The sequence below is a fragment of the Amphibalanus amphitrite genome, unplaced genomic scaffold, assembly GCF_019059575.1.
Source record: "Amphibalanus amphitrite isolate SeventyFive unplaced genomic scaffold, NRLGWU_Aamphi_draft 000512F_arrow, whole genome shotgun sequence".
Classification (NCBI taxonomy): domain Eukaryota; kingdom Metazoa; phylum Arthropoda; class Thecostraca; order Balanomorpha; family Balanidae; genus Amphibalanus; species Amphibalanus amphitrite.
The window spans coordinates 455,337-483,321 of NW_024882006.1; the positions used below are offsets into that span (position 1 = coordinate 455,337).

The 27,985-nt window shown below is 57.3% G+C and overlaps 1 protein-coding gene across 11 annotated transcripts in view; it reads left to right on the plus strand.

Annotated features, from left to right (window-relative positions):
- LOC122393039 overlaps nt 1-27,896 on the plus strand; it is a 35,236-nt gene extending 7,340 nt beyond the window's left edge. For 4 of the 11 annotated variants that reach the window (XM_043388603.1, XM_043388604.1, XM_043388610.1 and 1 more), the window contains 11 exons: nt 14,170-14,272; nt 14,779-14,943; nt 16,067-16,261; nt 17,167-17,286; nt 17,905-17,952; nt 23,756-23,864; nt 24,310-24,569; nt 24,813-25,065; nt 25,398-25,709; nt 26,357-26,547; nt 27,284-27,896. In XM_043388603.1, the coding sequence (XP_043244538.1) occupies nt 14,170-14,272; nt 14,779-14,943; nt 16,067-16,261; nt 17,167-17,286; nt 17,905-17,952; nt 23,756-23,864; nt 24,310-24,569; nt 24,813-25,065; nt 25,398-25,709; nt 26,357-26,547; nt 27,284-27,393 (1,866 nt within the window). In that variant the 3' untranslated portion in view covers nt 27,394-27,896. Of the gene's footprint in view, nt 1-7,487; nt 7,493-9,979; nt 10,173-14,169; nt 14,273-14,778; nt 14,944-16,066; nt 16,262-17,166; nt 17,287-17,904; nt 17,953-23,755; nt 23,865-24,309; nt 24,570-24,812; nt 25,066-25,397; nt 25,710-26,356; nt 26,548-27,283 lie in introns of those variants that run through there. The other 7 variants (XM_043388609.1, XM_043388607.1, XM_043388612.1 and 4 more) reach the window with 4 other exon arrangements.
- The last annotated feature ends 89 nt before the right edge of the window (nt 27,897-27,985 follow it).

Here is a 27,985-nt window from a genome sequence, read left to right on the forward strand (position 1 = left end):
GTCATCCAGAAATAGTTCCTTTGTTTGCTGGCCGTTCCCTGATTAGGTGCAATACGGGGAGCTGTAATCAGGGAAGTAACTTTCCATATGAAAGGGGTGCAGGTGCACCCCCGTCCCCCATCCACTAGAAGTGCACCCCCATAGGCTAAGCGGCGCCCCACACGCCGCCCCACACGATTAGCTCTAGAGCAGATGGCGAGGGTGATTTCTCGGCTACATTCCATCTCGGCGTCGTGATGCTTGTGGGCTTGGAAAGCGTCCAGTCGTATGTAGGGTAGTGTAGGGGTAGGGTTGAGTTCCTTACATTTGAAAGGTTTGAACAACCCGCAATCAGCACAACATACCACAAGTTAAATAAAAACTACCAAACTCTGCCCAACTAATATTACCTAATAAACATTACAGCCAAACTAATGGCCTAAATAAAAATATATCTCAAATCCTAACAGTTATCGCGGGTGATGGCGCCATGAGTTGCTATTATCCAAAACAGATGCAAATAAACATGTTTGTATGTCCTATGTATGTTTGTTTTAAAAACGTTGCAGCGGCGCTAGGAACTGCAGTCTTAGATCTGGGTATGTTTGGCAACTGCAACTCTTCATATACACAATAACCCTATTTCGGACGGGGAGACCTTTCAGGATTTTCTTGTACAATTGCCAAACGCCGCGAGACATTCAGCTCATATTTGGTGACTTTTCCTAAATGCTCATTGCGCACATCTCAGCAAAAAAAAAAAAAAAAAAAAATGCCGGGTCAGGTCAGGTCAGGTAACCAGAGCGGGTTTGTTGACCCCACCTCAGAAAAGTTTGCAAACACGTCAGAGCTTGAGTTTTTCCCGAAGTTATTTCCTCTCATCAAGTCTTCAAAACAGTACCTGCAGTATGTGTCGTTTGTATATCTCAGAATTTTTGATCTGTGACCTGAGGTTAGGTCAGAGTCGTGACCTTTACATTGCAAGCCTATGGAAAAGTATTGAAATGCGACCTGCACCTCGAGTAAACGAGTCAAAACCACCCAATTCTTTAAGAATTATGACAAATTAACTTATCTGTAATGATCCAGGTGCCATTTACTGACAGGGACACCGGAGAGGGTTATCTGAGCCGAGATCATGTGAGGTGATATCTACCATACATCAATGCTCACAATACTTACAATATTGACAATGCTTTTGCTTACAACACTTACAATACTTACGATGAGACCAGCAAGCACTCTGCCGTTACAGTTCTAACTTCTGTTTCGAAAAACGACGTTACACACATTCGCTGCCAGCATAACATGTATTGTTTGACAGTAACAAAATACAATTGACATCTGAACCCCAAACGGACCGCCATCCACTCAAATTTTATAACCCTGACCGGTCAGGGGGCGAATGGAGGTCATTTCCTGGGCATTACACTCAGCCCTTGCACAAAATATCTCACCTCACAGCGATCATTACAACAATAGCACCGACTTGATAGTGGATTTCAAAGTACTTGCATCAGCTCTTCCTGCTATTGCAGACGATCATCTCCTCAGGGTAATGTTGTTCGGGACATGAACGAAGATCGTTTTCGGAGTTTCATAAGTGCTACTGCAACAGCCTGGCACAAAACAGGACTTGTACGCTCTTCTCTGCACTTTGCCCTTCAGTATATCACAAAAGAATTGTTTAGAATCCATCTTACGCTTCTTTCACAGTCTCCCTTGCCACCGTAGGGCGTAGATAGATTGCTGTTGCTGGTAAGTTAAGGCACGGTAGATAGAAATTACCTCGGTTCTCAACGCCTTAAGTTATTTTCATAAAAAAGAACAAATAAATGATCAATAATATGACAGGAATGTAAACATTTTAATCGTAAAGTAGTCTAAAATATTGGAATGAGCTTTTGCTTTTTCAGCATCCTCCGATTCATCATCTTTATCATTTGAAAATTCGAGGTACATAAAATGTTTATCACGCGCTCAATGGTAAGTGGGAATAGCACACGGCATACACATCTATTTTTGAAACTGAACATTTCATCCGTAAATGTTTTAGCATAATTTAAAGCTAAAAACAGCGCGAATGGCATAGTGAAACAAACAACATCTTTCACCCATTGATATAACATGTAATCTGTGGTGCGCCAGATGCGCCATTATTTGTCAACCGCAGAATGTGACATGTGACGTAACAGCATCAAGAGCATCTTTTTTCAAGAACTTTTCAAAACAAGTTTCCTATCTTTCTTCCCCCATTTCTCTCAGCATATTGATTTTATGAGGCAATGGTATGCACCATAAATTCTGTGAAAATAGTTTGATCATTTTTATGCATTCTTAAAAAATCGAGTTCCCAACCCCATTGCATGTACATACGGTAGCAGAGGTGCAGTTAAGCGAGAGGTACACTACTCAAAAGTGCTGCTGCTTCATGCTTGCAGTTTGATTGCAGTGATCAACTTTTCAAGACTTTGGTATACACAACATGGCGGAAATCGTTAGACATTCTGGCCCATATACGGCCAAGGCGAGTGCCTCCCCCTGGTGGATTCAGAGGAAACAATGGCATTTCATACCACTTGCAAGAGCTTTTTATGTGCGCACAGAGTTTGAGCTACATGAGCGGAGGTGTGCTGAAATGCTTTCTGTGAAGAGGTCTGTGCTTACTGCGCGCAGAAGTGGAAATCGGCGGAATCACGCCACTTGACAGACCGAAGTTCCGCGCGTCAATATCGAGCATTCCGAGTGAGGCGGATCTGCGGTTAGCTGCTCTCCCGCTGAAGTTTGACTGTTCGCAGCGCCCCTGGAGGGACTGTCGGCTCGGACCGCCCTCAGAGGAGCCCATTACGCAGTCTGCGGCGAACGTTTGTGTATCGGTCGCTTAGAGCCAGGTCGTTTAGGAAGTCTCAAACAAACTGCCAAACTCACAGTCTGACGGTACTCTCTCAGCACCTTGTTTTCTAATGGCATTGGAACACAGGCTGGGATACCTTTGCTGCCCAGAGTGGTATGGACACATTTTCTGAGGTCAACAATACGCATAGATGCATGGCGCATGTATTTTTTTTTTATTTAGTCGGACCTCTCTCCAACGGGCTCTTGTCCCAATTATAGGAGAGAGCACCTGCTCCTCCCGCCGTCCTATTCCCCACCCCCCAGGCTACGGCTGAAGTGGGAGCCTACCCCACACCTGGTGACGCAGCCGGGGACGACGCCTATAACGGTTTCAGGAACCTATAACGGTTTCACATATATTCTGCTGTATACATTTGTTTGTTACTCGTTTAGCCCTGCCCATCTTTCCCATATGCTGCATTTGGTGGTGCTGCATACCCTTGCAGCCAGCGGCCGGCGGTGTTTTCCCTAGTTTATGTATAGTCATGGGGTCTGTCTCAGCGTCTGAGGACGGGCCTTTGGACCCGGACAGGGTTCAGTTTCCAGCACCATGTGACTTGGACCAGCTGTGGTCCGCGTCCGCTGGCAATGGATGACATACACGGGACCAGGCTGGACGGATAGCCGGACAAACTCGCTATATCGGCTCTCCGCTACCGGTGCTGAATAATTAGCTGGACAGACGGCTGGCGGCAGCTGATGTGCTATCGTTCCTCCTCTGCACCTCCGTGGGACATGAATGGGAGGCCAGCCCTGGCCATTGTCGGAATAGTGCTGCTGGCCTGATGGGAACGACGGCGGGGATCTGTATTGTGGGAAATGTGCCAGAAATACTCGCCTTTGTCAATGCGGATGCTTCCCGTCCATTTATCGAGTCATCATATCGGCATAGTTTCCGGGATATATCCGTGGAGTGAATTAGCGGAATCTGAACAAATGCGTAAGGACCATCGCCGTTTATTTTCGCCATGAGTGCACGAGGCCCTTGTGATGACACGCTAGTTTTTGAACGGCGACCAATGTCAGTGTCTTATCCGCTGGATGAACTGGGCGCGGATAAATCCACTGTAGTGTGGAGTGTGGAGTGACCCTTTTGTCTCCGTGTCTTGTGACCACATCTCCGTACTGGTTAACGGTCACGTGGCTGACGTCTCCAGACTGCGCGTGTTGCCGCCCTGCCGGTGATGTCCGGCCCTCACACGGACTGCACGCCATGCGGTAATAACGCGGAGAGTCGTGGGACCGGCCCGACGGCGGCTCGCTGGGTCAATGGGCGACTTACCACTGGACTGGCTGAGTTACAGCGAACGGCCGGCTGGTGGTGATAAGCACACACACTTACGACCAAACCAGTAGCGGCGGAACACCTTCAATTAAGGGGGGGGGGGAGGCACTGCCAACTTTTGGTCCCATTCTTTCCATGCAACGCTCATAGGGCTAACGTTAAAATGCAAAATCAAAGGATGGCACGGTGCCCTCCCCGTTCCGCCGCCTATGGACCAAACATGTCTGGTTCCCAACGTCGAACTCTTATTCTCGAGCTCCGTGTTTCGGTCCTGTGCTCACATTTTGTCTTTGGCGCTGACTTTCGCATTTAGTACCTATTCTTTCCTTACAACATTATTCACTCTGACCAAGTAGAGCAGCTTTGCTACCGTATTTTTGTCAATGGAACACCAGGTGTCATCTCCTGTATCTCTTGTTGACGTATAGCCTGTGGGCTCGTAATGTTCCTACTTTCTCACTCGCCCTCTCATCCACCGCTCCCGCGTCTGTCGTGTCGCTCGGCGGCCGTGCCGCGCGCCTGCCGGGACGGCTGCAGCGCTGCTAGCCCGTGCTGCCGGCCCCCGTCTCTGGTGGACCGACTATTTCGGGAGCCCCTCGATGGCACCGATCCTCGCCGGTACCGCGAGACCCATGGGGCTGCCGGGGAGAGGAACGGAGAGAGAGAGAGAGAGAGAGAGAGAGAGAGAGAGAGAGAGAGAGAGAGAGAGAGAGAGAGAGAGAGAGAGAGAGAGAGAGAGAGAGAGAGAGAGAGAGAGAGAGAGAGAGAGAGAGAGAGAGAGAGAGAGAGAGAGAGAGGTTGGGAGAGGCAGATCGGCGGTGGGAGGGTGGCGTATTGAATTTCGGAATGAGCGAGGTGGAATTTAAATTCTCGAGTCCGTGGCCAGGGCGGTGTGACGCGGCTTTTCATCAGGGTGGGTGGGAGGCGGGACGGAACAGGATGGTGCCATGCTCGGAATGGAATGGCATGACACGGAGGACGGCCTGGATGGACGTGACGTGACCGCGCGACACGGTGCGTGACGGGGCGTAAGGCGCCGGGCCTGAGTGGCGTCACGGTACCCCCGTGACGCTGCGGGGCGGGGGAGGGGACAGACGGCGGCTGACCGGCCCGGCCCGTCGCTCGGTGTGTGTGCAGTGTGCCGGGCGTCTCGGGTTACTGTGTGACCCGGCCAAGGCCGCTGCCCGGCTGTCGGGATGCCGCCGCCGCCGCCGCCGCCGCTGGTGGCACTCACGGCTGTATTGATCGGCCCGGACTGACTCTGCCTCCGGTTGGGAGAGCGGCGGGGAGGGCCGGCCGGCCGAGCGACCCACTGCCGGGTGTCGTCAGACCCGGTCCGGGCACATGGCGCGTGGTGCATGACATTTAGCATTATGCCATGCAACTTGGACAGGAAGCCAAAAATGCATATCGGTTCAGGTGCCCACATCAGTGTGATTTCCCCAGAGTCGCCAACTCTCGGCTGACTTCCTCGTCTTGTCTCCCGGATCCCCGCCGTCCACTGTGAGCCTTGCGGTACAGCCTATCTTCAGGCGCCGACACTGGTGCCATCTATGAAAGGAAACTGGAACTCGTCTGATACTCTTGCGCGACGCACGCCGAGCGTTAGACCCTTGCTCCGCTTCATTTGTAAAATGGTGCTAGTATCACAAAATTAATGTTTGTGAAGCCCATCATAGCTACTTCAACATTCTATATTCCTCTTCAATAAACACTGCCGCTCCATTTCACAGACCAATAATGACGATCATTATATCCGTAACCACCGTAACTCATCAGTTTTAGTGTCCCTGTATGGGGCCACAAGTGTCTCGCCGGTGGTGTTCGGGTCGTTAGAGCGGCGTCCGTCGGGCGGCGTCACTCACGGCCCGTTACTCTCAATGGATGGCCTGCGCGCCGGGGATGGGCGGCGGCCCGGGCGCCATAAGCCACCTTCATTACGGGGCCGGAGCCGGCCAGACTGGCCGGCACTGCCTCAGTGATGAGGACGCTGATGCTCTGTAGATTGACTGTTATTCTGCCAGTAATGCTGGGTTATAGTTAATAACAGCTAGCAGTTAGCACACATGGCTCCAATATTTACCGGATTTGGATCCTATTGAATGATATTTCATAGTGGGTACTGGGTAGGCTCGCGGAAATGGCATGGCGAAGAAAAATGATATTTTCACTGAAATTGTTCATGCGGCCTCTCTCTCTCTCTCTCTCTCTCTCTCTCTCTCTCTCTCTCTCTCTCTCTCTCTCTCTCTCTCTCTCTCTCTCTCTCTCTCTCTCTCTCTCTCTCTCTCTCTCTCTCTCTCTTTCCATTTCTCTCCTTGCTAACCCCAAATCGAGGCACACCGAATTCATTCCTCTCCATTAACGATTGTAGCGCAGTTCCATGCTCGGCCGAGGGATTAGAAATCGGCCGACGGTCGGCCGGAGTAGATACGCTCCGCATTCGCATGGGGGAACGGCGGGGGAGATAGCACGCCGATCAGCGCATGCATCGCACTGGACGATTTCCCTTTAATCGGGTTAGCGGAGGACAGGTGAAGGCGAGGTGTGCTGCGGACGAAGCCACGGTCTCAGTGCAGTCGGCGTAGAGCTCTTGTCAGAGATGGAGGTCTTCAGGACAGTCGCCGGGCCCAGGCCGATGGGGGCCGCTGCGGTGATGCCTGTGGTGCTGCTCGGGGCTCTGCTGCTACCAGCACCGTCCAACGTCGGCGCCGCAGAGCCCGCCGCCAACGTCACCGTCCACGCCGCCTCGCTGCGGCCGCTGCACCGCCAGCGGCGCTTCGTCTGCATGAACTACCCGGCCTGCTGCTACCCCTCCGACACTTGCGGCTTCTTCTGTCCGGTCTGCCCCAGCGGGCGGGCGGGCCGCGCGGCGCCGTCACCGCCGCCGGCCGCGCCCGTGCCGCCACTGCAGCGTCTGGTCCGGTCCGGCGAGCTGAGCCGACAGGAGGCCGCCGCCCTGGAGGCGCTGGCCGCCGGCCGGTCGCCACCCCCTCAGCGCACCCTGCGGCTGGGCGCCCTGAGGACCCTGGTCGCTGGCGGCCAGCTGACCCAGCGCGAGGCGGCCAGTCTGGAGCTGGCGGCCGAGCAGCAGCGGAACCGGGCCAGGAGCGCGGCGCCACCGGCCGCCGGCGCCCCGTCGGCCCCGGGCGGGCCGCTGGTGGCGCTCCTGGCTCGTCTGGAGCCGCTGCAGCAGCAGGTCAGCAGCCTCACGGCGGCCACCAGCGAGCTCCGGGCCGAGCTGTCCGCTGTACGCAGCCGCCTGCCGCCGGCCGGGACACCGCACAACACTGCGCCGGCGGCGACAGCCGGAGTAAGGCCTACTGGGACAGGAGCGTCCCCCGGCCAGACATCCGTTCGGCAAGGCAACGCGCCGGCGGCGGCAGATGCACCAAGACCCACTGGGACAGGGGCGTCCCCAGGTCAGACACCCGCTCGGCCCTCCGGCACTGGGAGGAAGGACGTCAGCCGGCCCTCCGGGGCTGCTGGGAAGACGCCCACCCGGCCGGCCAACGCCGGTGCTGTGAAGACGGGAAGCGCTGTGAGGAGCGACGCCATCCGGGCCTCCAGCGCTGCTGTGAGGACGGAAGTCCGCCGGCCGGCCAGTTCTGGGAAGAATGACGCCAGCCGGCACTCCAGCGCTGTAAGGAATGACATCAGCCGGCCGGTCAGCACTATTGTGAAGACGTCTTCCCGGCCGGCCAGCGCTGCTGTGAGAACGGACCTCAGGCGGCCTTCCAACGCCGTGAGGACGGATGTCAGACGACCCTCCAGTGCTGGAAGGACGGTTGTCAGTGGACCGGGCAGCTCCTCTGGGAGGACAGCTCGACCGGTCAGCACTGCCGGGACGGGCGTCAGCCGACCGGTCAGCGCACCTCGGCTGCCCGGGCGGGCCGCTCCGGCGGCCGGACAGGCCGTCAGCTCGGGTGGAGCCCCTCCGGTCGGACAGGCCGTCAGCCCGGGTGGGGCCTCTCCTGTTACCGCTCAGCCTAGCTCCGCCCCCACCACGGACGCGTCTTCCACAACTCGGCCCAACGTCCCACCTCAGGGACTCGTCACCCAGCCTTCTCCACCTCGCCTTTTCGAGGGCTTCATTCCGCTGACAGCGATTGTCCCGCAGGTCGACCAGCCGGCGCGTCCGCAGCGGACCGCTTCCACCGCACAGCGGGCCGCCGAGAAACGCTCAGCAGACACGCGGCGGACGCACTGACTAAACTTTCGGACCATTGCTGGATGCTGCATTGTTACTGCGTGTTAGTTACGATAGTTACGGTTACGGCATTACGGTATTATCTATTGTTGCGAGCGTTTCCGCTGGGACTGATTGTGCTCTTATCACCTTACCACGTTTTAGTGTACCCTTGCCGCATCAGTCATGTGCCTTAGTTTGCAGAGTATTAGCACCGGAGGTTTTGGTGGACTTCTCATTACTATTATTGGCGCATCTTTGTTACCACAACCTTGTTCGCACTGTCTTCTCAGGAAATGTAATACAAACATGATCATTTGCCATCGCATTGGCGGTCATATTCCATGTATTCGACAGCCAGACCAGACGAACACCCCAGTCCTCACCAGCCAACCACCGCAGTTCTCACTAACCGGGAGCCGAGCCGACCCTCCGCGCGGCGCCCCACACCGGATGCCCGTATTGGCGGTAACGACGGCCGATTACCCGGCCGGCACGCGCCGCTCCCCTCCCCTCCCCTCCCCTCCCCTCAGTCCGTGTACTTCCCCTGGCATTGGGTCAATAGTGTAATCACACCGGTCTGACGGCCGGCTCCGCCCCCGCGATCACACGGGGTGGACTCACGCCGTGATACTGAGCAGTCGAACGGCGTGCCCAGCTGCTCACAGCTCATTGATTGGAACCCGAACCGTGATTCGTGATAAGACTAGACTCGTGTGTCGCACTTGGTGACATGGCAGCTGAACCCCTGGCTCTCGATGTCGCGTTTTGCAGCGGGTTCAGGCTCGGAACGCAGGCAGCATTTGTAGGTCAGCGCTGACTCACTCTGACCGAGCACGGCTCCCATTGCGCCGCGGGGAGACGCGGCGACCAGCCTTTTTCTGCTACAGCGCTGCTTTGTCCGGCTGGGGCGGCACTGCGGTTAATTGCAGAGTCGTGACGGCCCCATGTCGCTTCCGTTCCGTCACGGTGTCAGAGCTCTGCGGGCTGCCCAATCCCTGTGAGGAGCGCGCGGTGGTGGAGTAGACCAACTGTCGGCCGGAGCGGCGTGCGAACTGCGACGTCGCTGTCGCCCCAGGGATCTGTCACACACTGCCGATTTAATTAGGATTTCCGAGAGTGGCGGCTGCCTCTGCCGCCGGCGGCATGATGCGGGATTGGCAGAGCTTTGCTGGCAGTTCAGATTAAATCCTTTTGACGTCGGGACTCAGCCGCGCTGGTGGATGGATCCTGCCGGGTCTTTGGGGACGTCTCGGGTTCATAAAACTGGGCCGCGCAGCGTGCCCGCGACCTGCATCAGTTATTCATCGGGACGCGGCGGTGCCGGGAGCGGTGGAGGTGGAACGGGGAGGCGGCTCTCACTGGGGACCAGCGCAGCGGACTACTACTACGACCATAGCCTGCTACCGGCACTGGGCCGGCCGTGGCGGCCCCGCGCCCCCGGCGGGGGCTCTCAAACCGCCATAGTGTCCGGCCGGCCAGGTGTCGAGTCGGGACCGCTCCAGGACGGTAAACAGTCGATCAGCAGCGGGCGCTATCACGGCGACTGGGGGCCGTCACCGCCGCCCAGCCGGCGAGGGTTGAGGACCCCTGACGGCGCGGCTCACTGGAAGGCCGGCACGGGACGGCGAGTGGCGAGACGGCCAGACACAGTCCGGCCGCCGGCGGAGGTTCAGTTGGATTTCAAATCGGCGCGGCCAGGGCGCCCGATCCGTGTTCATTGTGTTGCTGCTGCCGTGGGCGGCGTTTGCTGACGCTGCGCTCTGACGGAGGTCGTCGGTGGTTACCCGTGAAGCGGCCTACTGTCCAAACATGTCTGGAGTACAGGTAAACACTAACTTCCCACTGCACCGGCCCGGGGTACCGCGATAGGTGCATCGCTGATGTGTGTTTGTCCCGCAGACAGCAGTCCGCCGGAGTGAAGCTTACAGGGGCGTGGTGGGAGCCGTGCTCGTCCGTCGACATTGTCCCCCGATCACAATGGTCTCGCGTGCCTGGCGGGCCCGCCCAATCCGTTTGTCTCACTCGGTGCGAGGACACGCACGTCGAGCACAGACCAGACAGGCAGAGCTGTAGAGAGCCTGGACAGCTCGGATATGGGGATTATCCGATAGCCGCGTCGCTGAGATAGGTACCCGCCCAGCTAGGCTGTGAAATCCGTTCACTGCACGGGGTGAGGCCGAGAATGGGCTCTCCAAACACCTGTGGGCGGTGAAAGGTGGGCGGGGCGCCGGCATCGGCATTCCATCATACCTCCCACTGATCAAAGGCTTCGCGCGATCGCAGGTGAACCTGAAAGAAGTGCGTTCCATAAACATGTACGGAGAAGGGTATTTTAAGATCAAAGTCCGATGTGAAATTGTGAAATAATGATGGCTGAAATGTTCAGATGGACGATCGTCTCTCAAACTATCGCAGACTGATGACGAAATAGAACGATGCTGAGTGTGCAAAAGTGATTTGAATATCAACAAATGTGACCGACTTCTGTCCAGTGGACGGCAGCGTTACATCGACTGTGACCGGCCCCGGGGCTCGCTGTATATTTATCAATCGCGGTAATGTTTCGTCATTGCATTTAGCTGATGAGATGGAATGTGGCCAGCGCATCACTTTGACAGCTGCTAATGCCTATCGAAGTCGTCTTCACGATACACATTCCGCTTCAAAATGCTTATTCGGGAAGCTCTTGCGTTGAAATCAATGTTGATTTGACGTAGTGAATCCTCCCATTTTCTTGCAATGAAGAACTCTTCATAATGATATCTCCCCAGCATCTGACATTGAAAGGTCGTCAGTGTGCGCGCTGCCAGCCGTGTGACAGGTTACACCGCATACCTGCCCGTCTCAGCTCCGCAGCCACCGCCGGTTATTCCGCACTCCACACGCGGTGTGATGGACCGGTGCAGGCGGGATGTGGAGGGCACCGTCCGCACTGCCTGTTTGTCTCCGCCGTAACCCGTCCGCTCCGCCCCCGCCCCCGCCCGGCAGCTCTCACGCAGGCTCACAGCCGAGGTCACACGCACGCACGGTGACCCCGAGGTCAGGCCGAGGTCGCTGCCGGCTCTCATTAGGGCCGGCGCGAGGCGCACAGCCCCAGTGCAGGTCGCGGTGGTGACCGGAGACGGTTGGTCGGTCGGTCGGTCGTTCGGGCGGTCCGTGACGGGGGTGTGGTGAGCTCGGCGGACTGCGGAGAGGCGTGGCCACGGCACAGGCATGCTTGCTGCGTTCAGGAGGCGCTACCACCCCCGGCTCTGCCGGCCGGGGCCCGTGGAGCTCACCAAGGTACCGTGTCATTCAGTCACAGCCGTCACTAGCACGATGACCGGAAACTACTACCCCTTGTTGAAACCTGTTACAACATCTATTCGTGACTTTTCCACAAGAAAGCATTCCTATGTAAGCTCATGTTTTGCTCGTTTCGATAGATTTCAGAGCAAAGTAGGTCGTTACTAAAAAGCCGACCCCTGCTCTCGAATTATCACCTAAGCTCGTGATAGCGCCCTTGTTTTGTCGTTGCTTTGACTGAGTTATAGTCACGCTCGAAACAAGTTTTAACCGCTGACTGACAGATAAGACAGGAGCAGTCGGCACGCGATACACTAAACAACGCTATTGTTTGGTGGCCCTGAGGGTTCAGTAAGTCAGTAGGACCTAATGAATGCTGCGGTGTGTTTTTATTCGTGACGTTTGACCACGGCATTGCAGAGACACGGGTTGACTACCCGTGACTACCTGCACCCACCCCTTTCAGTATAATTAGTCATACACAGAACTGTAGCCGCACGTGCCAGTATCATCTGACCTCCGCGCGTCTGTCCGCCTTGCGACGTATTACCCTGCTGCGAGCTGCGACTACCGTCAGCGGGCCCGTGCTGACGCGTGTGCGTCCGCTGGCGAGTGTGCGCGTGCGGGCGCACATGTCGCCCCACTGACCATCTGTCAGGAACACATGTGTGTGTGACCGAAGAGCAGGGGTCGGCAAGGCCACCAGCGGCACACTGCGCCGCCTGGGCCAGACGCGCCGCCTATAGCTATCTAGGTCAGCAATAACACCATTGGCCCAGTCTGAAATTCAGACATTTAAACTACGTGTAGATTTGGGATTGATCAGACTCGGGCTATATCGGTCCATTACAATCCTGACTTTGCCGAGTCGCATCGAATCACAAAATGAACTAACCCTGCTGTCACGGAAGCAGGTGGTGACTTCTTTTCATGATCTCATAACTTGTCATCGAATCGTGATTCAGCCGTCCATATGGGCCTCGTTCGTGATCTGAATCCTCTGTATAGACCGTAAGTCCGTGATCCAGTCGCCTTCCCTATACGGCCGCACTCGTGATTCAGTCGGTCCGTGATTTAGCCGGCCGCACGTGTCGTACGTCCATGATTCAGCCGTCCGTCACTCGTGGCACAGCGGCCCCTGTCAGGCGTCCACTGCCGGCGTGTGCGGTGTGCCAGCCGCCGCGCCGCTCTGGTCCGGTCGGCTGCGCAGGTCCCATGGTCCGCTGGTGGGGCCCAGACCGGTCACTGCCCCCCCCCCCCCCGTCTGCACACGGTTGACGGAGGGAAGGGAATGTCCTCTGCGCAGAGAGCTGGGTCGGCCACCGCCGCCGACTGCGCGGTACGAAATCATCCGCCATCGATCGGTGATGGTCTATACCGCTTTAAAATCCATTTCTATCCCGACCGAATCCAATCTGGACTTAACGTATCCAATAACCGATGTGAGTGCTCTTACATGAACAATGAACAGCATGACTTGGCCCTGCGAACTTTACAGCCGCCTGACCTTTGGCGGTGGCTGACCGGGTCTGCCACCTCACGGCACAGGGTTCGGCTGACCTTTCAACACTAGCCGGGTCCAGGTGATGTCACCTGTCGTGAGTCACGGCCGCCGGCCCGGCCGCACGGGTGGTATGACGGCACGTCGGGGCGATTTTGGACGTCCGTTGGTGTCGGTGATATTGAGAAAGACGTTTCGGCGGCATGTCTCGGCGCCGCATTCATTAGATACCAGGACAGGACCAGCCTTGTGCCGTTCCAGCGTCCAAGACCAGACGTTTATCTTTGTCGTGGGTACTGCTGTATGCTCCAGATCACTTGCTATCCTGTGCCGACTGACCTATCGGGTTACCACGTCTGGTTTTAGTCATGGATAAGGACCAGCTGCTTAGGCGGGCATTTGATGCATGGATGTGACAAAATGCTTACCGGCCTACGCAGCATTCCTTGGAACACGGAGCGCACTATGAGCTCATCACAGGGCACTGCAAGTGGCACACAGCTTCAGTTGGAAATGTGAATGGGCTCACTCTTAGAGTAATGCTTTTGCTTTGAACTGATTCGTCGGTAATATTTTGATCAGTGGTTGCCGTCTTCTAAGGCGATTCCGTTAAAATGGCGCTCGGTCATCCGAGAAGGCACCGCCACAGGCCGTCATTTCAAAGCCACCTCACCCTCTCAATCATCTGCGCTACATTGCAGCGAATTCTGTAATCATGAGGTAGCGTGCTCTGTTTTTCAACATGTGAAGTCTTGTCGATCGGATGCCGCTGCCGTGAAATACTGATGTCTGATATTACTGGAATTTAAATGGTGGCGAATGTAATGTTACTGTACCTCGATAATACAATGCTTTTGGAAAGGCATGATGCGTGCATAATTTTTGTATACCTTATCGCCGTGTACTTTCGCATAATCAGACGTAAAGCCGGTTCCGTTTTGTTGCTCTCCGCGGGGGTGCCCTCACTGATACCTAGTAGGTGTGTGGTGCTATCCTCCCTCTCTGACCGTTTGGCCTCCCCTCTCTGTGTTCCAGTTCCAGCAGACACTGCGTCTGACGCGGCAGACGTCCACCGGACCAGAGAGTCCCGTCGGACGCGCCGCCCGAGACGTGGTCGACATGGCCGACCCGGCCACCGGTACGTCACCCACCTACAGCTCACTCTCCATTTGCTGTTATATTTGGATACCTGTATGTATCGTAGAAGTGCGGTGCGCTGTGTCCTGTCAGTGCTGTGCATGTAAAAACTGACAGGCTCTGCCGGATACCTTCGTCGGCTCCGTATAACACTGATTGCAAAATGGCATCACCATGAGGCGGTCCAAATCAAATCGTCATCGTATCCGGCTCAGCTCATAGTTTGGTTCGTTAACGAAGCATTGAAGGGCTATCAGCGATAAATCACCAGTACTTGAACATTTACTATGCACATTTACGATTGATTACACCTTCCTCATGTACGACTACGCATAGCGTTGCAGATACAGGAAAATGCAACAGTGTCCCGTTACTTGTTTCATGGTGTATCCACACCGCTCTCCAATGCAGCCACGACGACAGCAGTTTTCCCTTGTCGTCTTTGTCGTCTATTGGTCTGTCGTTCCTGACGTCTGCCTCCCGTCCTACCCCCCCCCCCCGTCTCAGAGCGGATCGTGATGACGCCGCTGCCCAAGCGGGAGAACACGTCGTCGATCCTGATTGAGCGCGTGGCGGCGCCGGCGGCCGACGCGGACGGCGCGGCGTCATCAGACGTGCACGTGGCGGGCGGAGATCACCGCGGCATCGTGGTCAATAAGAGCCGGAAAACAGGTGAGGGTGGGGCGTCGAATCGTGATGACCTGGTAGGTGGAGAGAAAGGAGCGTCGTTTATTGACATTTTAATGGACTCTGGCTTTGTTTATTCAACGTTTTCAGGGGGCGTTCTTTGGGTGTAGCTTGTTATCTTTCATGGGATCTTTGTTTTGTTTACAACTACTTGTCAAAAAAGTTATACGGACAAGATGGAAACAACCCCGTCATCGCTTCATTATCTCAAATATATGGGTAGTCGTTGGTATGACATCCGGCTCCGCCCAGTGATTTTATCCTGGGTGTATCACTTTGTAACCCGTAAACCGCTAACAAACCTCATCGGGAGTTTCCAACACGACTAAACGAGTCACAAATTGGTCCCGCGCGGCCCTGTCAGCAGTGGCTGATGAACTGATGGTGGGCTAACCAGGGTGTGTCTGTCGCGTGCCGGCGGTACGGTTAGGCGGCTGTGGGCGCGTCAAGGCGACTTTTTCTGCCGGTCGCTGGGCGCCGGGCCGGCTGGAAGCGGCGCTACTGAGAGGATGATTGGCCCCGCTCGCCCGCTCACCCCCGGCAGTGTGAGGGTGGAGTGGGCGACAATCTGTGGCGCGTTGTTAACTTTAATAGCGGCTGTTATAGTCGAGTTCCTAGGCGTCGGGGATGTGCGGCTATTCTGTCCTGGTTGAACCCTGATGTTTTTCGTCCTCCCTGGCTTCTGGATTCGATATTTCCCGACCTCTGTGCCGCCTATCTGCTGGCTCACGGGTTGTGTGTGCGTGTGGATGAATCACGGTATCCCATCACGACACGCCGTCCTTGTGGGCCGGATGGATTGGTGGGTGGGGCGGGTGACGTCATTCGGAAACAATCAGCTGTGTGGGCGGTGGGATATTGAATCCGAACTGACGAATGACACATTGTTTGCAAAACAATGTACCGAGATAGGCATAGGAATGCACGATAAGAGAATCAGTTCAATTTACGATATGTCAAGTGAATTTTTCACACCAGCAGTTTCGAAATGATTTACTTTTGCAGTCGCCATTGTCACAGCATGGATTGCTGAGTTACAATGAAACGTTCCCTTATGTGTTTTATGTCTGACCAAGTACCCCTCTGACCATACACCCCGCTCCCGCAGACATGGCCAGTTTACCACCGGCACAACTCACGCTCGAGTTCAAGGTGTTTCTGGTGAGCGCCGACACCAGCCTGCACACTCAGGAATCGCGCACTCTCCGGTTCTGGTTCAAGGAGTACGTGCCCGAGCAGGAGCAGGCGCGCTACGCCCAGGAGTTCTTCAAGGAGCTCGTCAGTCCGCTCGACTTCCCCAGGGGTGAGTGGGAGCCGGGCGGGACTCGTGACTCGGAGGGAGGGTGCCGGCCAGCGCCCAGTGCCAGGGAGACCGGCGTGAGCTCATTGCTTACACGCTGACGTGGTGTATTTATGTGCCGTGACAAAATGTCCGAGGCGGACGCCGTGCCCGTGTCGCCGCCCTGGCGTTCCGTGTCCGTGTCTGGTCGGGACGTGTGTCTGAGGCTGTATTACCGGGCCTGTCAGAAACGGTGCCGGTCACAGGCGATAGAGAGCGAGTGGCGATCGCCGTCCTCAGGCTGATAGGTCTGACCTGGTCAGCCTCCATACCGTCCAGCCAGTCTGCTGTTAGCCAGGGGTGCCTCTCGATCTGAAATGATGATGAGGTCGCGTCGCAGAACCGTAAACAGTGCAGACTGATGAGCATTTCGGCTATGCATAATGCCTTTCTCGATACCGAGGCATAACTTTTGGCTCATTTTTTGTGCCGACGCTGACGCATTACTTTTTGCATCAGCCTGAGCCTCAGCTGCCTGTGTTTTCATGGGTTTCTGAATCAATGTGTAGTGCTACATGTATTGTGCCATGTTATCCTTACAATCGCTGTGACTCATTCCTTCGTGCTGTGCGCCCCTTCCGTTCAGGTGCTTTGCACGCCCGCCCGTTTCATACTTCTCATTCCAAGCTGGGCCATTGTAACAGACCGCGTTTCTGGCGTTCTGTGTCCGGTGGTGAAAATCGCCTATCGACTCTGTCAGACGTGCCGAGTCGTGTCGTGACCGGCTGTGACAGGTAGTGGTGTGACAGGTACTGGCTATGACAGGCGGCGGACAGTGACGGCCGGCCGGCGTCTGCCGTGCCGGCGGCCGCCATCCGTCACCTCCCTCCACTCCCACCCGTTGACCGCTCTCTCCCTCTGCCCGGCAGATTACGTAGGCTTCATCACCAAAATAATGAAGCTGATGCAGACGAAATACGTAGACCTGCGGCGAGTCTCTCTGGAGCTGACCCTGCTGGGCGAGTCGGTGTCGGCGCCGGTCCGGCCCAGTGAGTACCGGCTCCGCAGTCCTCCTCGGGGGACCCCGGGCCTGTGTCTGTCTGTCTGTCTGTCTGTCTGTGCTTCGGCGGTGTGGGGAGCTCACTGTCCGCGACGTGTTTGGGAGGGGTCTGTCTTCTCTGGGCTTCGAGTCTGAGCTTCCGGAGCAATGGATAAAATATTTAATTGTCATGGGATTTATCAGCCATTATAATCAAAATACAGGAAAATTTTCGTCCCAAATAATAACTGCGATCGAATAATATTTCTTGTTTTTGAAGGCCGGAGTAGTGCCTTCTCTGTCTCGTGATATGAATGAGTGAACACTTCGCCACTCAGCGTGGTGTTGCATGACTCATTGATAAAAACTTCAGCTGTAGCCGGCGATTTGTTATCGGTCAGTGTTATATCATCGACTTGATCACGTCCGATACAGTGTCCGTGTCCACCGCTCATCGTTCCCAGTCGATGGGGTGACCGTTACCATCGTCCCTGTATCTGTGGGCGCCCCTCCGATACCGGCGCCCCTGTGTATCAGTAGGCGCCCCTCTGATACCGGCGCCCCTGTGACCCACTGGGCGCCCCTGCGTCCCGTCCGGCGCCGACCACTGACGCTGCTCTGCCCCCAGCCAGGCCGGGCTACATTCTGTGCTCGGTGGGAGTCTCACTGCGGCCCTGTAAGATATCGCTCGCTGGCCCGCCCGGTAGCGGGGGTGGCTGCCCGGTCTGTCCGTCCGCTCACTGACCCACTAACCTGGCGAGCGGCGGCCGGCCGGCCGTCTCTGACTCAGCCGCCGACCTTTGGCAGACGGGCAGATTGCCGAGTGGCGCCGCTAACCTCTCCGCAGTACACGGGGAGACTGCCCACTGCAGCAGCTAACCCTCCCCAGAGTGCCGAGTGCGACCGCTAACTTTTCCCCAGCGTGCGCTGCCACCTGACATTAGCTGATGGCTGGCGTAGCTAGAGCCTGATGGGTTTCGTCTGATCACTGACAGGTTTGCTAATGTTTGGCTCCTTTGGTTGCTGTGGAAAAAATTAGGTCAACATTGGTACCTGAGAGTACTAAGACATGACTCGCTAATATAAGCCCCGTGATGTTAATCTTTTCGGGACCTGTGCATTTGCATATTGGACCCTCCTCACGGCTTTAATTAATTTGCTAGCATACGTCTGGCCTTTGGGATAACGCTGCTAATTACTAACAAGCATGGAACTTGAGACGAAAGTAGCGTGTCGTGCCGGACAGCGGTGTATCATGTTTCCAGTTCATGTTCCAGTGGAGTTCAGTTCCTGAAAGCTTGTCGTTTGTCGTCTACTGTGTATTGTTTCTCCGCTTGGTGGTGTGTGTTACTTCACTCCGCTGTCCATTCGCCGTATGTGTGGTGTTTGTTTGTGTACGATCGGCGCTGAAGTCTGTGTCTGTGTCTTCTGTTCCCCGTGTCCCGTGTCTCCTCCCGTCTGCCGCTTGTTGAGTCCGCCGTCTGCCCGCGGCTCGCAGACGGCGTGTCGTGGTACCCGCGGTACCAGTACCAGTACCCGCGGTACCAGTACCAGTACGCGAGGGAGTACCAGACGCGCCTGCGGCCGCTGCGCTCCGCCGTCGGCCCGCGTCTGTCGACCGCCGACCGCGGCCGGTCCTCCCAGCTGCCCGGACTGGCGCCAGTCGCCAGCCCGGAGCCAGCGGGAGCCGGGCCGCAGACGACACACAGAGACACGGGGACCGGGCCGCCGGCCGTGCCTCCCAGAGACACCAGCTGGAGCTGGAGACAGCGGTACACCGTGGTACCCGGCGGACCAGGCGAGCGGCCGGCCGCAGCGAGCGCCGTGACAGTGCAGCCATCCCCCGAGCAGAGGCACACCAGGCGGTCAGCCGACACCGCGCGACTCCGGGCCGAGTTTTTCGCGTCTGCACCACCCCGGACGAGCTTTGAGGCTAAGACGCCGCTCTCGAGGAGTGTGGCTGCGATGAGCGGTCGCTCTGGGGAGCAGACGGTCGGGGTACCGGACGGGGAGAGCCCTGCGGCGCGGAGTGGGGGTCGGACGGTGAGCAGACCGCCGTCCCGGGCAGCTCTGATGGCCGGCAGGCCGGGGCTGCAGCTCCGACCGGCCTCCTACCCCGCGGGCCTGGGCGCCCGGCCCGCCCAGGAGGAGCTGCTGGAGCGGGCGGCGGCGGCCGCAGAGGCGGAGAGGAACAGGACCTCCGCGCCCAGACGGGACCGGAGCGTGTACCAGTCTGCCCCCAGCCGGCTGGCGGATGGGGCTGACACAGAGCAGAGCGCAGACAGGACGGACATGGTGCGATCGGGATCAGAGCCGAGGATAGACGTGTCGGAGGACAGACCTGAAATAGACCAGAGAAGAACGAAATCGGAGCAGACTATTACAGAGCTGGACAAACGAGCTTCGGAAGAGCCTCAACATATGTATGAAGAAGATAGAAGTGCACCAGAAATAAACAATAAGGCGAATGAGACGATCGAAACTGCTGATAGAAAACGAGCCTCGGAAACCGACCAGGGGACTTTCATACGAGGCTCAAAGGTCTTATCCAGCAGGAAACGTGCGGCTTCGGGGCCTGAGAGAAATAGTTCACCGAAAAGACAGGATGTGCTGCATGATCGGACAGCTCTGCCCAACGGTGTACACTCACGGAGCTCCCAGCGACTGATGGATGACAGCCTGGACAGAAATGTCACCAGTGGAGCCACTCTGGTGAGGTCCATCAACGCCAGACAGTCGTATCGCCTGGCACTGGGCAAGGAAGACGTCTTCTCAGCAAATAGTAAGAGTGAAGGGGCGAGGGTACCCGAACCAAGTCCGGGGAATCGCATTGGCAAAGAAAGCACGTCTTCATTCGTGGGAGATTTGAAGCCGACTAGTCAGGGAAGTGGCGCTAATGGTCAGAAGAACGCAAACGAAGGCATGGCCAATAATCAGATGAAGAACCTCAGGCAGAACCATGAGACGTCGGGCAGCGCCCCTCACCTGGTCTCCCCGCCCGCCGCCGGCGACTCCGGCAGTCTGGAGCGGCACAGGAAGCGACAGCGGAAGATCCAGTCGATGCTGAGGACGGCCGACCTGCCGCCGGAGGTGAAGCGCCAGTACCTCTCTCAGCAGTCCCTGGACGCCAGTGAGGCCCGCTGCTGCGGTCTCAACACTCCGGACCTGCGAGCCAAGAGGGAGCGAAAGCTGCAGTCCATGCTGAACGCAGCGAGCGTGCCGGCGGAGATAAAGCAGCAGTACCTGTCTCAGCACTCTCTGCCGTCGGCTGCTGATGAGCATACTCACCCATCGCCACAAATCAACAGTTTGGAACGTCACACTAAGCGGGAGCGGAAGATCCGTTCAATGATGAAATCTGCCGACCTACCGGAGGAGGTTAAACGTCAGTACCTGTCACACCCCTCGCTCGCTGGTGCTGCCGAGGGCGACGGGTCCTCCCCAGCAATCACGGGCAGTCCCGAGAGGCACGCCAAACGCCAGAGGAAGATCCTGTCCATGCTGAAACACTCCAACCTTTCGCCGGAAGTCAAACAGCAGTACCTTTCTCAGCAGTCCCTTCCGGCGGCTCCGGAAGCAGCCCACGGCTCTTCATCAAACATTGGCGACGCGGGGAGGAAGACCAAACGGGAGCAGAAGATTCGGTTTCTGCTGCGCTCCGCTGACCTCTCGCCGCGCACGCGGAGGCAGTTCGAGGCGGACCTGGCTCAGTCCCCTTCAGGCTCTCCCTGCAGGACCGACTCCCGCTCAGTCAGCTCCCCGGTATTATCGACAGAGCAGCCTTCAGTGGAGAACAGTCAGCCGGCCGACACGGGCAAAATGGTGCCAGCTGATGACTCGCAGCAGAAGGACCGTACTGACAGCAAGGAACAAAAAGAGAGAGTGGAGACCAAGGGGGAAGAAGTGACGACACTGCTCAAGTCCCCGGTGGAGGTACGGGAAGGTTCGAGGGACAGCGTGGAGCGGGCGGAGCGGCGGCGAAGACGGTCCTCGACTGAGGACCGGGCGGACAGTGCGGAGCGGAGGGAGCGGAGGCGGCGCCGCTCCCCGGCGGAACGGTCGGCGGACGAGGAGCGCGCGGAGCGGCGCCGGCGGAGGTCCAGGTCGATCGAGCTGAGAGAGATGATCGCGAGCGCTACAGTGACAGTGTCCAATGGGCAGGTGAATGGGCACCCGCCGGCTCACAACGGTAAAGGGAAACCAGAGAAAGATGCGAATTCGAAGCAGGGTTCCCACGAGGACAATCAGAAACAAAATGAAGCAGAACAAGAACACTCAAAAGTTGTTCAATATAAACCGAAGCAAGAGATTGACATGGAAATCCGGAAGAAACAAGCGCTTAATGATGGTAAAGAAAGTAAGACTTTTCAGAAGTCACAGCGGCAAGATATGCCAATCGCAGCAGCCGGAAAGCTCGTGGTCCCACGCAGCGCAAATGGGTCGACTGGGAGACATCAGGACAGGGTCTTAACCGACAGAGAGGTACGAGAAACGCCCCAGAAGCCACAGAGGAGAGATGTGTCGGAAGGAAATCTCAGGACAGAAACTGTGAAAAGTCGCCACAGGCGAGATGAAGCTATTCAGTTACGGGAGTCAGTTTTGCCACAGCAGTGGCAGGATGATGTATCTTCCAGACAGTGGAAAACGGACACATTCCACGAGCGACGGAGGCACGTCAGCGAACACCACAGAGAGCCGAGCTCACCCGTCTCCAGGCCTGGTGACAGAGACAGGCGGGAGGCCTGGTCCGGTGGCGAGGGGGCGCAGATAAGGAACGTCCCCGGGGTCCCGGGCAGACGGGACGCGGCCGGCGGCGGCGCGCTGGCCCGTCACCGCCAGTCGGCCACCTCCGAGTCGTCCCTGACGCGCAGCTCAGAGTCGGTGACCCGGCCGGAGGGACGCTCCCCGGAGCGCCGCTACCGGGACCGGCTGTCCGACCCCGGCGGCCAGTCGGCGGCCCGGCAGGAGCGGGGCTCCCCGGAGCGCCGCTACAGGGACCGTCTCTCGGAGCCCGGCGGCCAGTCGGCGGCCCGGCGGCGGCGCACGGCCTCCTCGGGAGCCGGGGACGACCTCGGGCGGCCTCCGACCGATTGGCCGCCGTCCCGTGACTGCCAGACACTGCCGCGCCCGGCCGGCCGCCGGCGGGCTCCGCGCACCACCGGCTGCCTGTCGGCTGGCCGGGGCAGCCCGGAGCCTCCGCAGCGAGCGCCGCCGGCGCTGCAGCGAGCCCGCTCCCTGCCGGCCGCCGGCACCGGCAGGCTGCACTTCCGGGAGGCGGCGCGCGCCCAGCTGTACCGCGAGCTGTACCGCAACTACCGGCGCCGCCAGCGGCTGACCCGGGCGGCGGGGGCGGGCGCGGCGGCGGCCGAGCCGACCGGGCCGCCGGCGCGCCGCACGCTGGCCGTGGAGACGGTGCTGACCGACTCGCTGGAGACGGTGGCGCGCCGGGAGCGGCTGCTGCAGCTGGAGGAGGACATCCTGGAGCAGCTGCTGTTCCTACTGCCGCACAGCCTCAGCGCCAGACTGTACAACGGTGGGTGACGGGCGGCGTGATACTGTACGGCCGGCGGCGAGCGGCGAGGGACCGGAGGGTGACGGGACTCTGCAAGACAGCCGCCTGATGAGGCAGTCATGAGTGATGTGCCCACTGCAAGAGGAGCGAGTCGAGAATGCGGTTTGGTGTCGGTACTTCAGAGCAGCTGGATCTACGAGCTGAGTTCAGCAGATGCAATGCAGTGTGCCATGCAATGCTGCCGTTTTGAGTTTCACAGAGGTGGTCGGCGTGTTATCGTTTTGTTTATTTGGCCGCGTGCGCCTGTTTAGTCTACTCGAGTGGTGGTCAACGGTGGTGATGGTGGAAGAAGGGGATTCGGGGAATGACTCCCACTGATGAAACCTCAATGCGACTCAGATGTATGACTCCTCTCGACTCCGGCTGCTGAAATGTCCTTCCTCCTCAATGTCGACTGAATGACAAACTGTGTGACACCGTCCCTTACAACGGCAACTGACCTACTGTGACGCGCTCGTATGGCACGTATGGGCCGCTCGGGAGGCGCCTTGTGCCCGGGACGGCGCTGTTTGGTGCACGGCCGGCGGAATGAGTGTGCCTGTCAGCTGACGGGGTGTGTGTCTGTGTATGGCGGTGGACGGGTGGCGGCTGGTTTGATCGCCCCACCGTGGTGTCTCTCCGCTCGCTCGGTCTGTGATATGACCAGACAGAGAGCGGCAGACGTCGTTTGTGATAACTTACATGACATAGCACTTTTGGTCATGATGCAACTGTGCATGACGTGTCCAGATATTTAATGTGTCTCACATATGCTTTTTTCTGCAATTTAGGAAGTTATCTTCTTGGACCTAAAAGCGTTTTCCAGTACATAAATAAGCCCATGCTGGTTGATCTCTTGGTGCAGCCTCTAAATATGCCGTCCCTTTGTCCGCTGCTCCTCGCTGAAATGTGCACGGCTGTGTTACAGTATCGCCGGAGGGGCACGCCAACGGCGAGGTGGAACTCACCGAGGCCAAAGTGCTGGAGATCATCGAACAGTCCTACCCCAACCCCGTCACCGTACAGCAGATGGCCAAGTAAGTACGAGAGACGCCAAGTAATGCCTCCCGACCGTGAGGTTAGGTTCAGCAGTCTATGTCCAACCTGAGCCGAACACTTATGGGGCGACGGGCTCCGATGAAGTAACTTGAACCCTTGAATGAATAATTCAGTACTGAAATATGAAGTTCTGAGTGTTGACAAAGGTGTCGTTTGTTCAGACAGTCCAAGCCTGCTATATTTCATTGCGCGGAGTGGCTCCATGCACCTGCTGGAAAGGCCCACAGTTAACGCTCGACATCCAAAAGGAATTCGGTGATGCTCAGTGATATAGCTAGGAAATAATCAGGCCAATATAATGTCCAAACAATACGACATTTATCCAACATATCTGTACCCTATCGCATAAGAATCCCTCCGATATTGTCCGAGACTCCTTTCCTATGTGTATTTAGCACTAACAGCCCGCGTCCTACCCCACAGACAGACGTACCGTGCCGAGGAGGAGGTGCAGCTGCACCTGGCCGCGCTGACGGAGCGCGGCTCGGTGCGCCCGCTCGAGTCGGGCGGCTACACGCGTGTCCAGGAGAACGACACGGCGGTGACTGTGGTGAAACAGATGCCGACCGTGGTGAGCGCCCAGCAGCCCACCATTGCCATCATCACGGCCAACTACTGCGAGAAGCTCGCCGTCGACGCCATGATTGTCAACAAGGAGACGTTCGTCCGGTTCACCACCGTCGGTGAGCGGCAGGGGAGGGAGGGAAAGGGACATTGGAGATCCGTCTGTCACTCGTCACCCAGGAGAGACTGCAGAATCCTTTCTCTCTGCCGGCCGGCTCTAAGCGCTGGCTGATTGTGTTTGATGCGTTGTCTCAACACAAGTTGATTTTCAGGTGTTGACTTGTCAACGATTCTAGAGCTGCCTTACCTTCAGTGCTGTGCTCCCCTCCCACCTCTGACTCTGCCCTCGCTCTCCCGTCCAGGCGAGTCGAACGTGTACACGCTGGGTAACATCGGCGCGCACCGGGTGGTCTCCACCAAGCTGCCGACGGTGGGTCACACGCGTGGCGCCGTGATAGCCGCCGGCAGCAGCACCACGCGACTGCTCGGCTGCTTCCAGGGCGTCGAGTACGTGTTCCTGGTGGGGGTCGGCGGCGGCGTGCCGCACTACACCGACTACAGCAAACACGTGCGGCTCGGGGACGTGGTGGTGGCGGCGCCCACGCCCGGACAGAGGTGAGGAGGAGCGGGGGGAGCGACGGGAGGTGGATGATGCCAGGGCTGGGTCCCGTGGTGGTGGTAGAAGGATGGAGACTGGTTGGCGAGGTGGCGCGGCGATAGAGCTGGAGTCATGTGTGGCGCGTAGATGGCGCATCAGGTCCCTTTGGACTACACAACATACCCTGAACGACACAGTCCACATCATGAAGTCACTATAAGCCACACAGTCCTAACAATTATAAATCGACACGCACCCTAGTGAAATGTAGATCTGCCAGCGGCACAGTGTGCCGTTAGACACCGTCCGTCGTCCAGTGAAGCGTAACGTTATGTTCTTCCTCCACCAGGTTTATTTACCTGCACTGCGAGAGGGCCAGTGAACTGGACGCCGGCGCGTACGAGTTCGAGACCAAGTCGTGGGGTCCGCCGCAGCTGGACCTGCAGAACATTGCCGAGCTGCTGCGACAGCAGGGCGAGGAGCACCCGGACGCGGCGCCCTGGCTCAAGTACATGTCGGACGGCCAGCAGCGGCTGCTGGAACAGGACGCCGCCTTCCAGCGGCCGCCCGACGACACCGACAAACTCTACATGGCCATCGGAGACAAGGACGTCATCGAGGTGGCGCACCCGGCGCCGGCCGACTGTACCACCAACCTCAGGTGAGGGGAGGGACCGACTGTACCACCAACCTCAGGTGAGGGGAGGGACCGACTTCACCACCAACCTCAGGTGAGGGGGACTGACTGTACCACCGCGCACCCGGCGCCGGCAGATTGTACAAACAACATCAGGTGAGAGGGACCGACTGTAACACCAACCTCAGGTGAGGGGAGGGACCGACTGTACCACCAAGCTCAGGTAAGGGGAGGGACCAACTGTACCACCAACCTCAGATGAGGGAGGGACCGACTGTACCACCGCGCACCCGGCGCCGGCCGACTGCGGCACCAACCTCAGGTAATAGAACGAGCAAGGGAGACCGACTGCACATTCAATCTCAGCGGATCTGCGGTGGGATGTAATGAAACCGTGGAACCTACTGGGACGAGAGCGGGCGCTGGAGATCGACATTGGCGTGGAACCTTGTGACGCAGGGAGCGGGACCGGCCCGTGAGCCATTTGGGTCCGATGGCCTCCCGGTTCCCTGTGTACCCTCCCTGTATATACCCCTGTGTAGTGTGTGTACTGACGGCACTGTCCTGCCTGTCACAGGGAGCGGGGCCGACCGATGATCCACCTGGGACCGGTGGCATCCCTGTCCCCCTGTGTAGTGTGAGTACTGACAGGGTGGCCCTGTCCGTTACAGGGAGCGGGGCCGGCCGATGATTCACCTGGGGCCGGTGGCCTCGGGTCGCCAGGTGGTGGGCCACGAACAGATGCGCCAGGAGTTCTCCAGCCAGGTCGGCATCCTGGCCTACGACGCCGAGTTCGATTCGGTCGTGGAGAGCATCTACGGCAACCGCAAGGACAACTACATCTTCATCCGCGGCATAGCCGGTCAGTTCAGTGACGTAGCTGTCCGGCAGCTCAGTGGCTCGCAGCTGGGGACTCTGGCCAGCGCTCAGGGCCCCGCCGGGTCCCCGACTCACTGAATGGCCCGACGACAACGAATTGTGTGCACACAATGTTAGGGCACATCGACTTCATTCCGGCATCAATTGAGTTCGTATTGACAATCCTCTGGCGTTCAAGCTGAAAAGAGCGCGGACGTAACGTTGTCGTTTTTGTGATTAGCTTCATGCTCGATAGAGCACACGCCTGCCATGGACATGCCAGAGTTTGTAATGGATTGGCGCGGTATTTCATATTGAAGTAATATTTACTATGCTACTTGACGTTCATACGTCATTGTCAGAGACAACTAAAAGACTAAGGCATTCAGGCCGCATTCCATATTGTTCGGATGTCCACCTTTAATACAATGTATGACATGCTTTTGAAAGCTCAGTGTATTTTCTAGACCCATCGAACATTTTTGGCAGTTTCTACATGGCTGCCGTACAAAGGCAAAACCGATTTCCTCAGAGTGACCTCTGGCCTTCGGTAATGACCTCTGACCCGACGTAATTATTTTCGCCTTTACACGGCAGATGGTGTATCACATCGATCCCTAGCTGACCTTACTTGACCGTGGCCTATGAGTGTGACCTGACCTGACCTCGCTGCCACTTGATCTGCCCTCGCTGTCACCCGTGGTCTCTGAGCTGACCCGCCGTTGCTCTCCGTACCGCAGACTACAAGGACGGCACGCGGGGCCGCGAGTGGCAGCCGTACGCCTCCCTGGCCGCCGCCAGTTTCATGAAGGCGGTCATCTGTGCCATGGACCCGCCGAAGGGCACGTGAGGGCGACCGGGCGCGCCCCACAACACCCCACCCCACCCCGGTCCGCTCGGGCCCCCACCCACCCAGCTGGGGACTCTGCAATTACTGTTTGTGCGTTTTGTATTGTATTATTTAAAACCTGTGTTCGTTGCGATGCAAGCTTATGCATTTTGTATTTGTGAGCTAACATGTGGGAGTGCGCGTGTGCCAGTGAGACGCACAGAGCGATCGCTTGAACGAGGAGTGACGCGTGCGTTCGTTCTCGGGTCGAGTGAGTGACGCGTGTGTCCGTTCTCGGCCGGCAGTCGTGAGTACCGATACGGTGTACCGTTTACCGTGCGCGGCGCCAGTGGGACGCGCAGCTCAGAATGCCCCGTTATGCAGCTAGGTCTTCGCAGTGTGGTGTAGCAAAGAGAAACCTATCGAAGTCGTGTGGAGTAAATCAAATGCTATATTGGCGAGTGGTTATACCATTTCGTGCACAGCAGTTCTCAGTGAAATGGGAATGCGTCCTTGTTAGATATTCAGATCGTATATGAATATGATAACAAACAGGTTTTCTTTCAGCGATCGAAAGTTGATATTTTTGTTTATATCTCATATGAAAAAACTG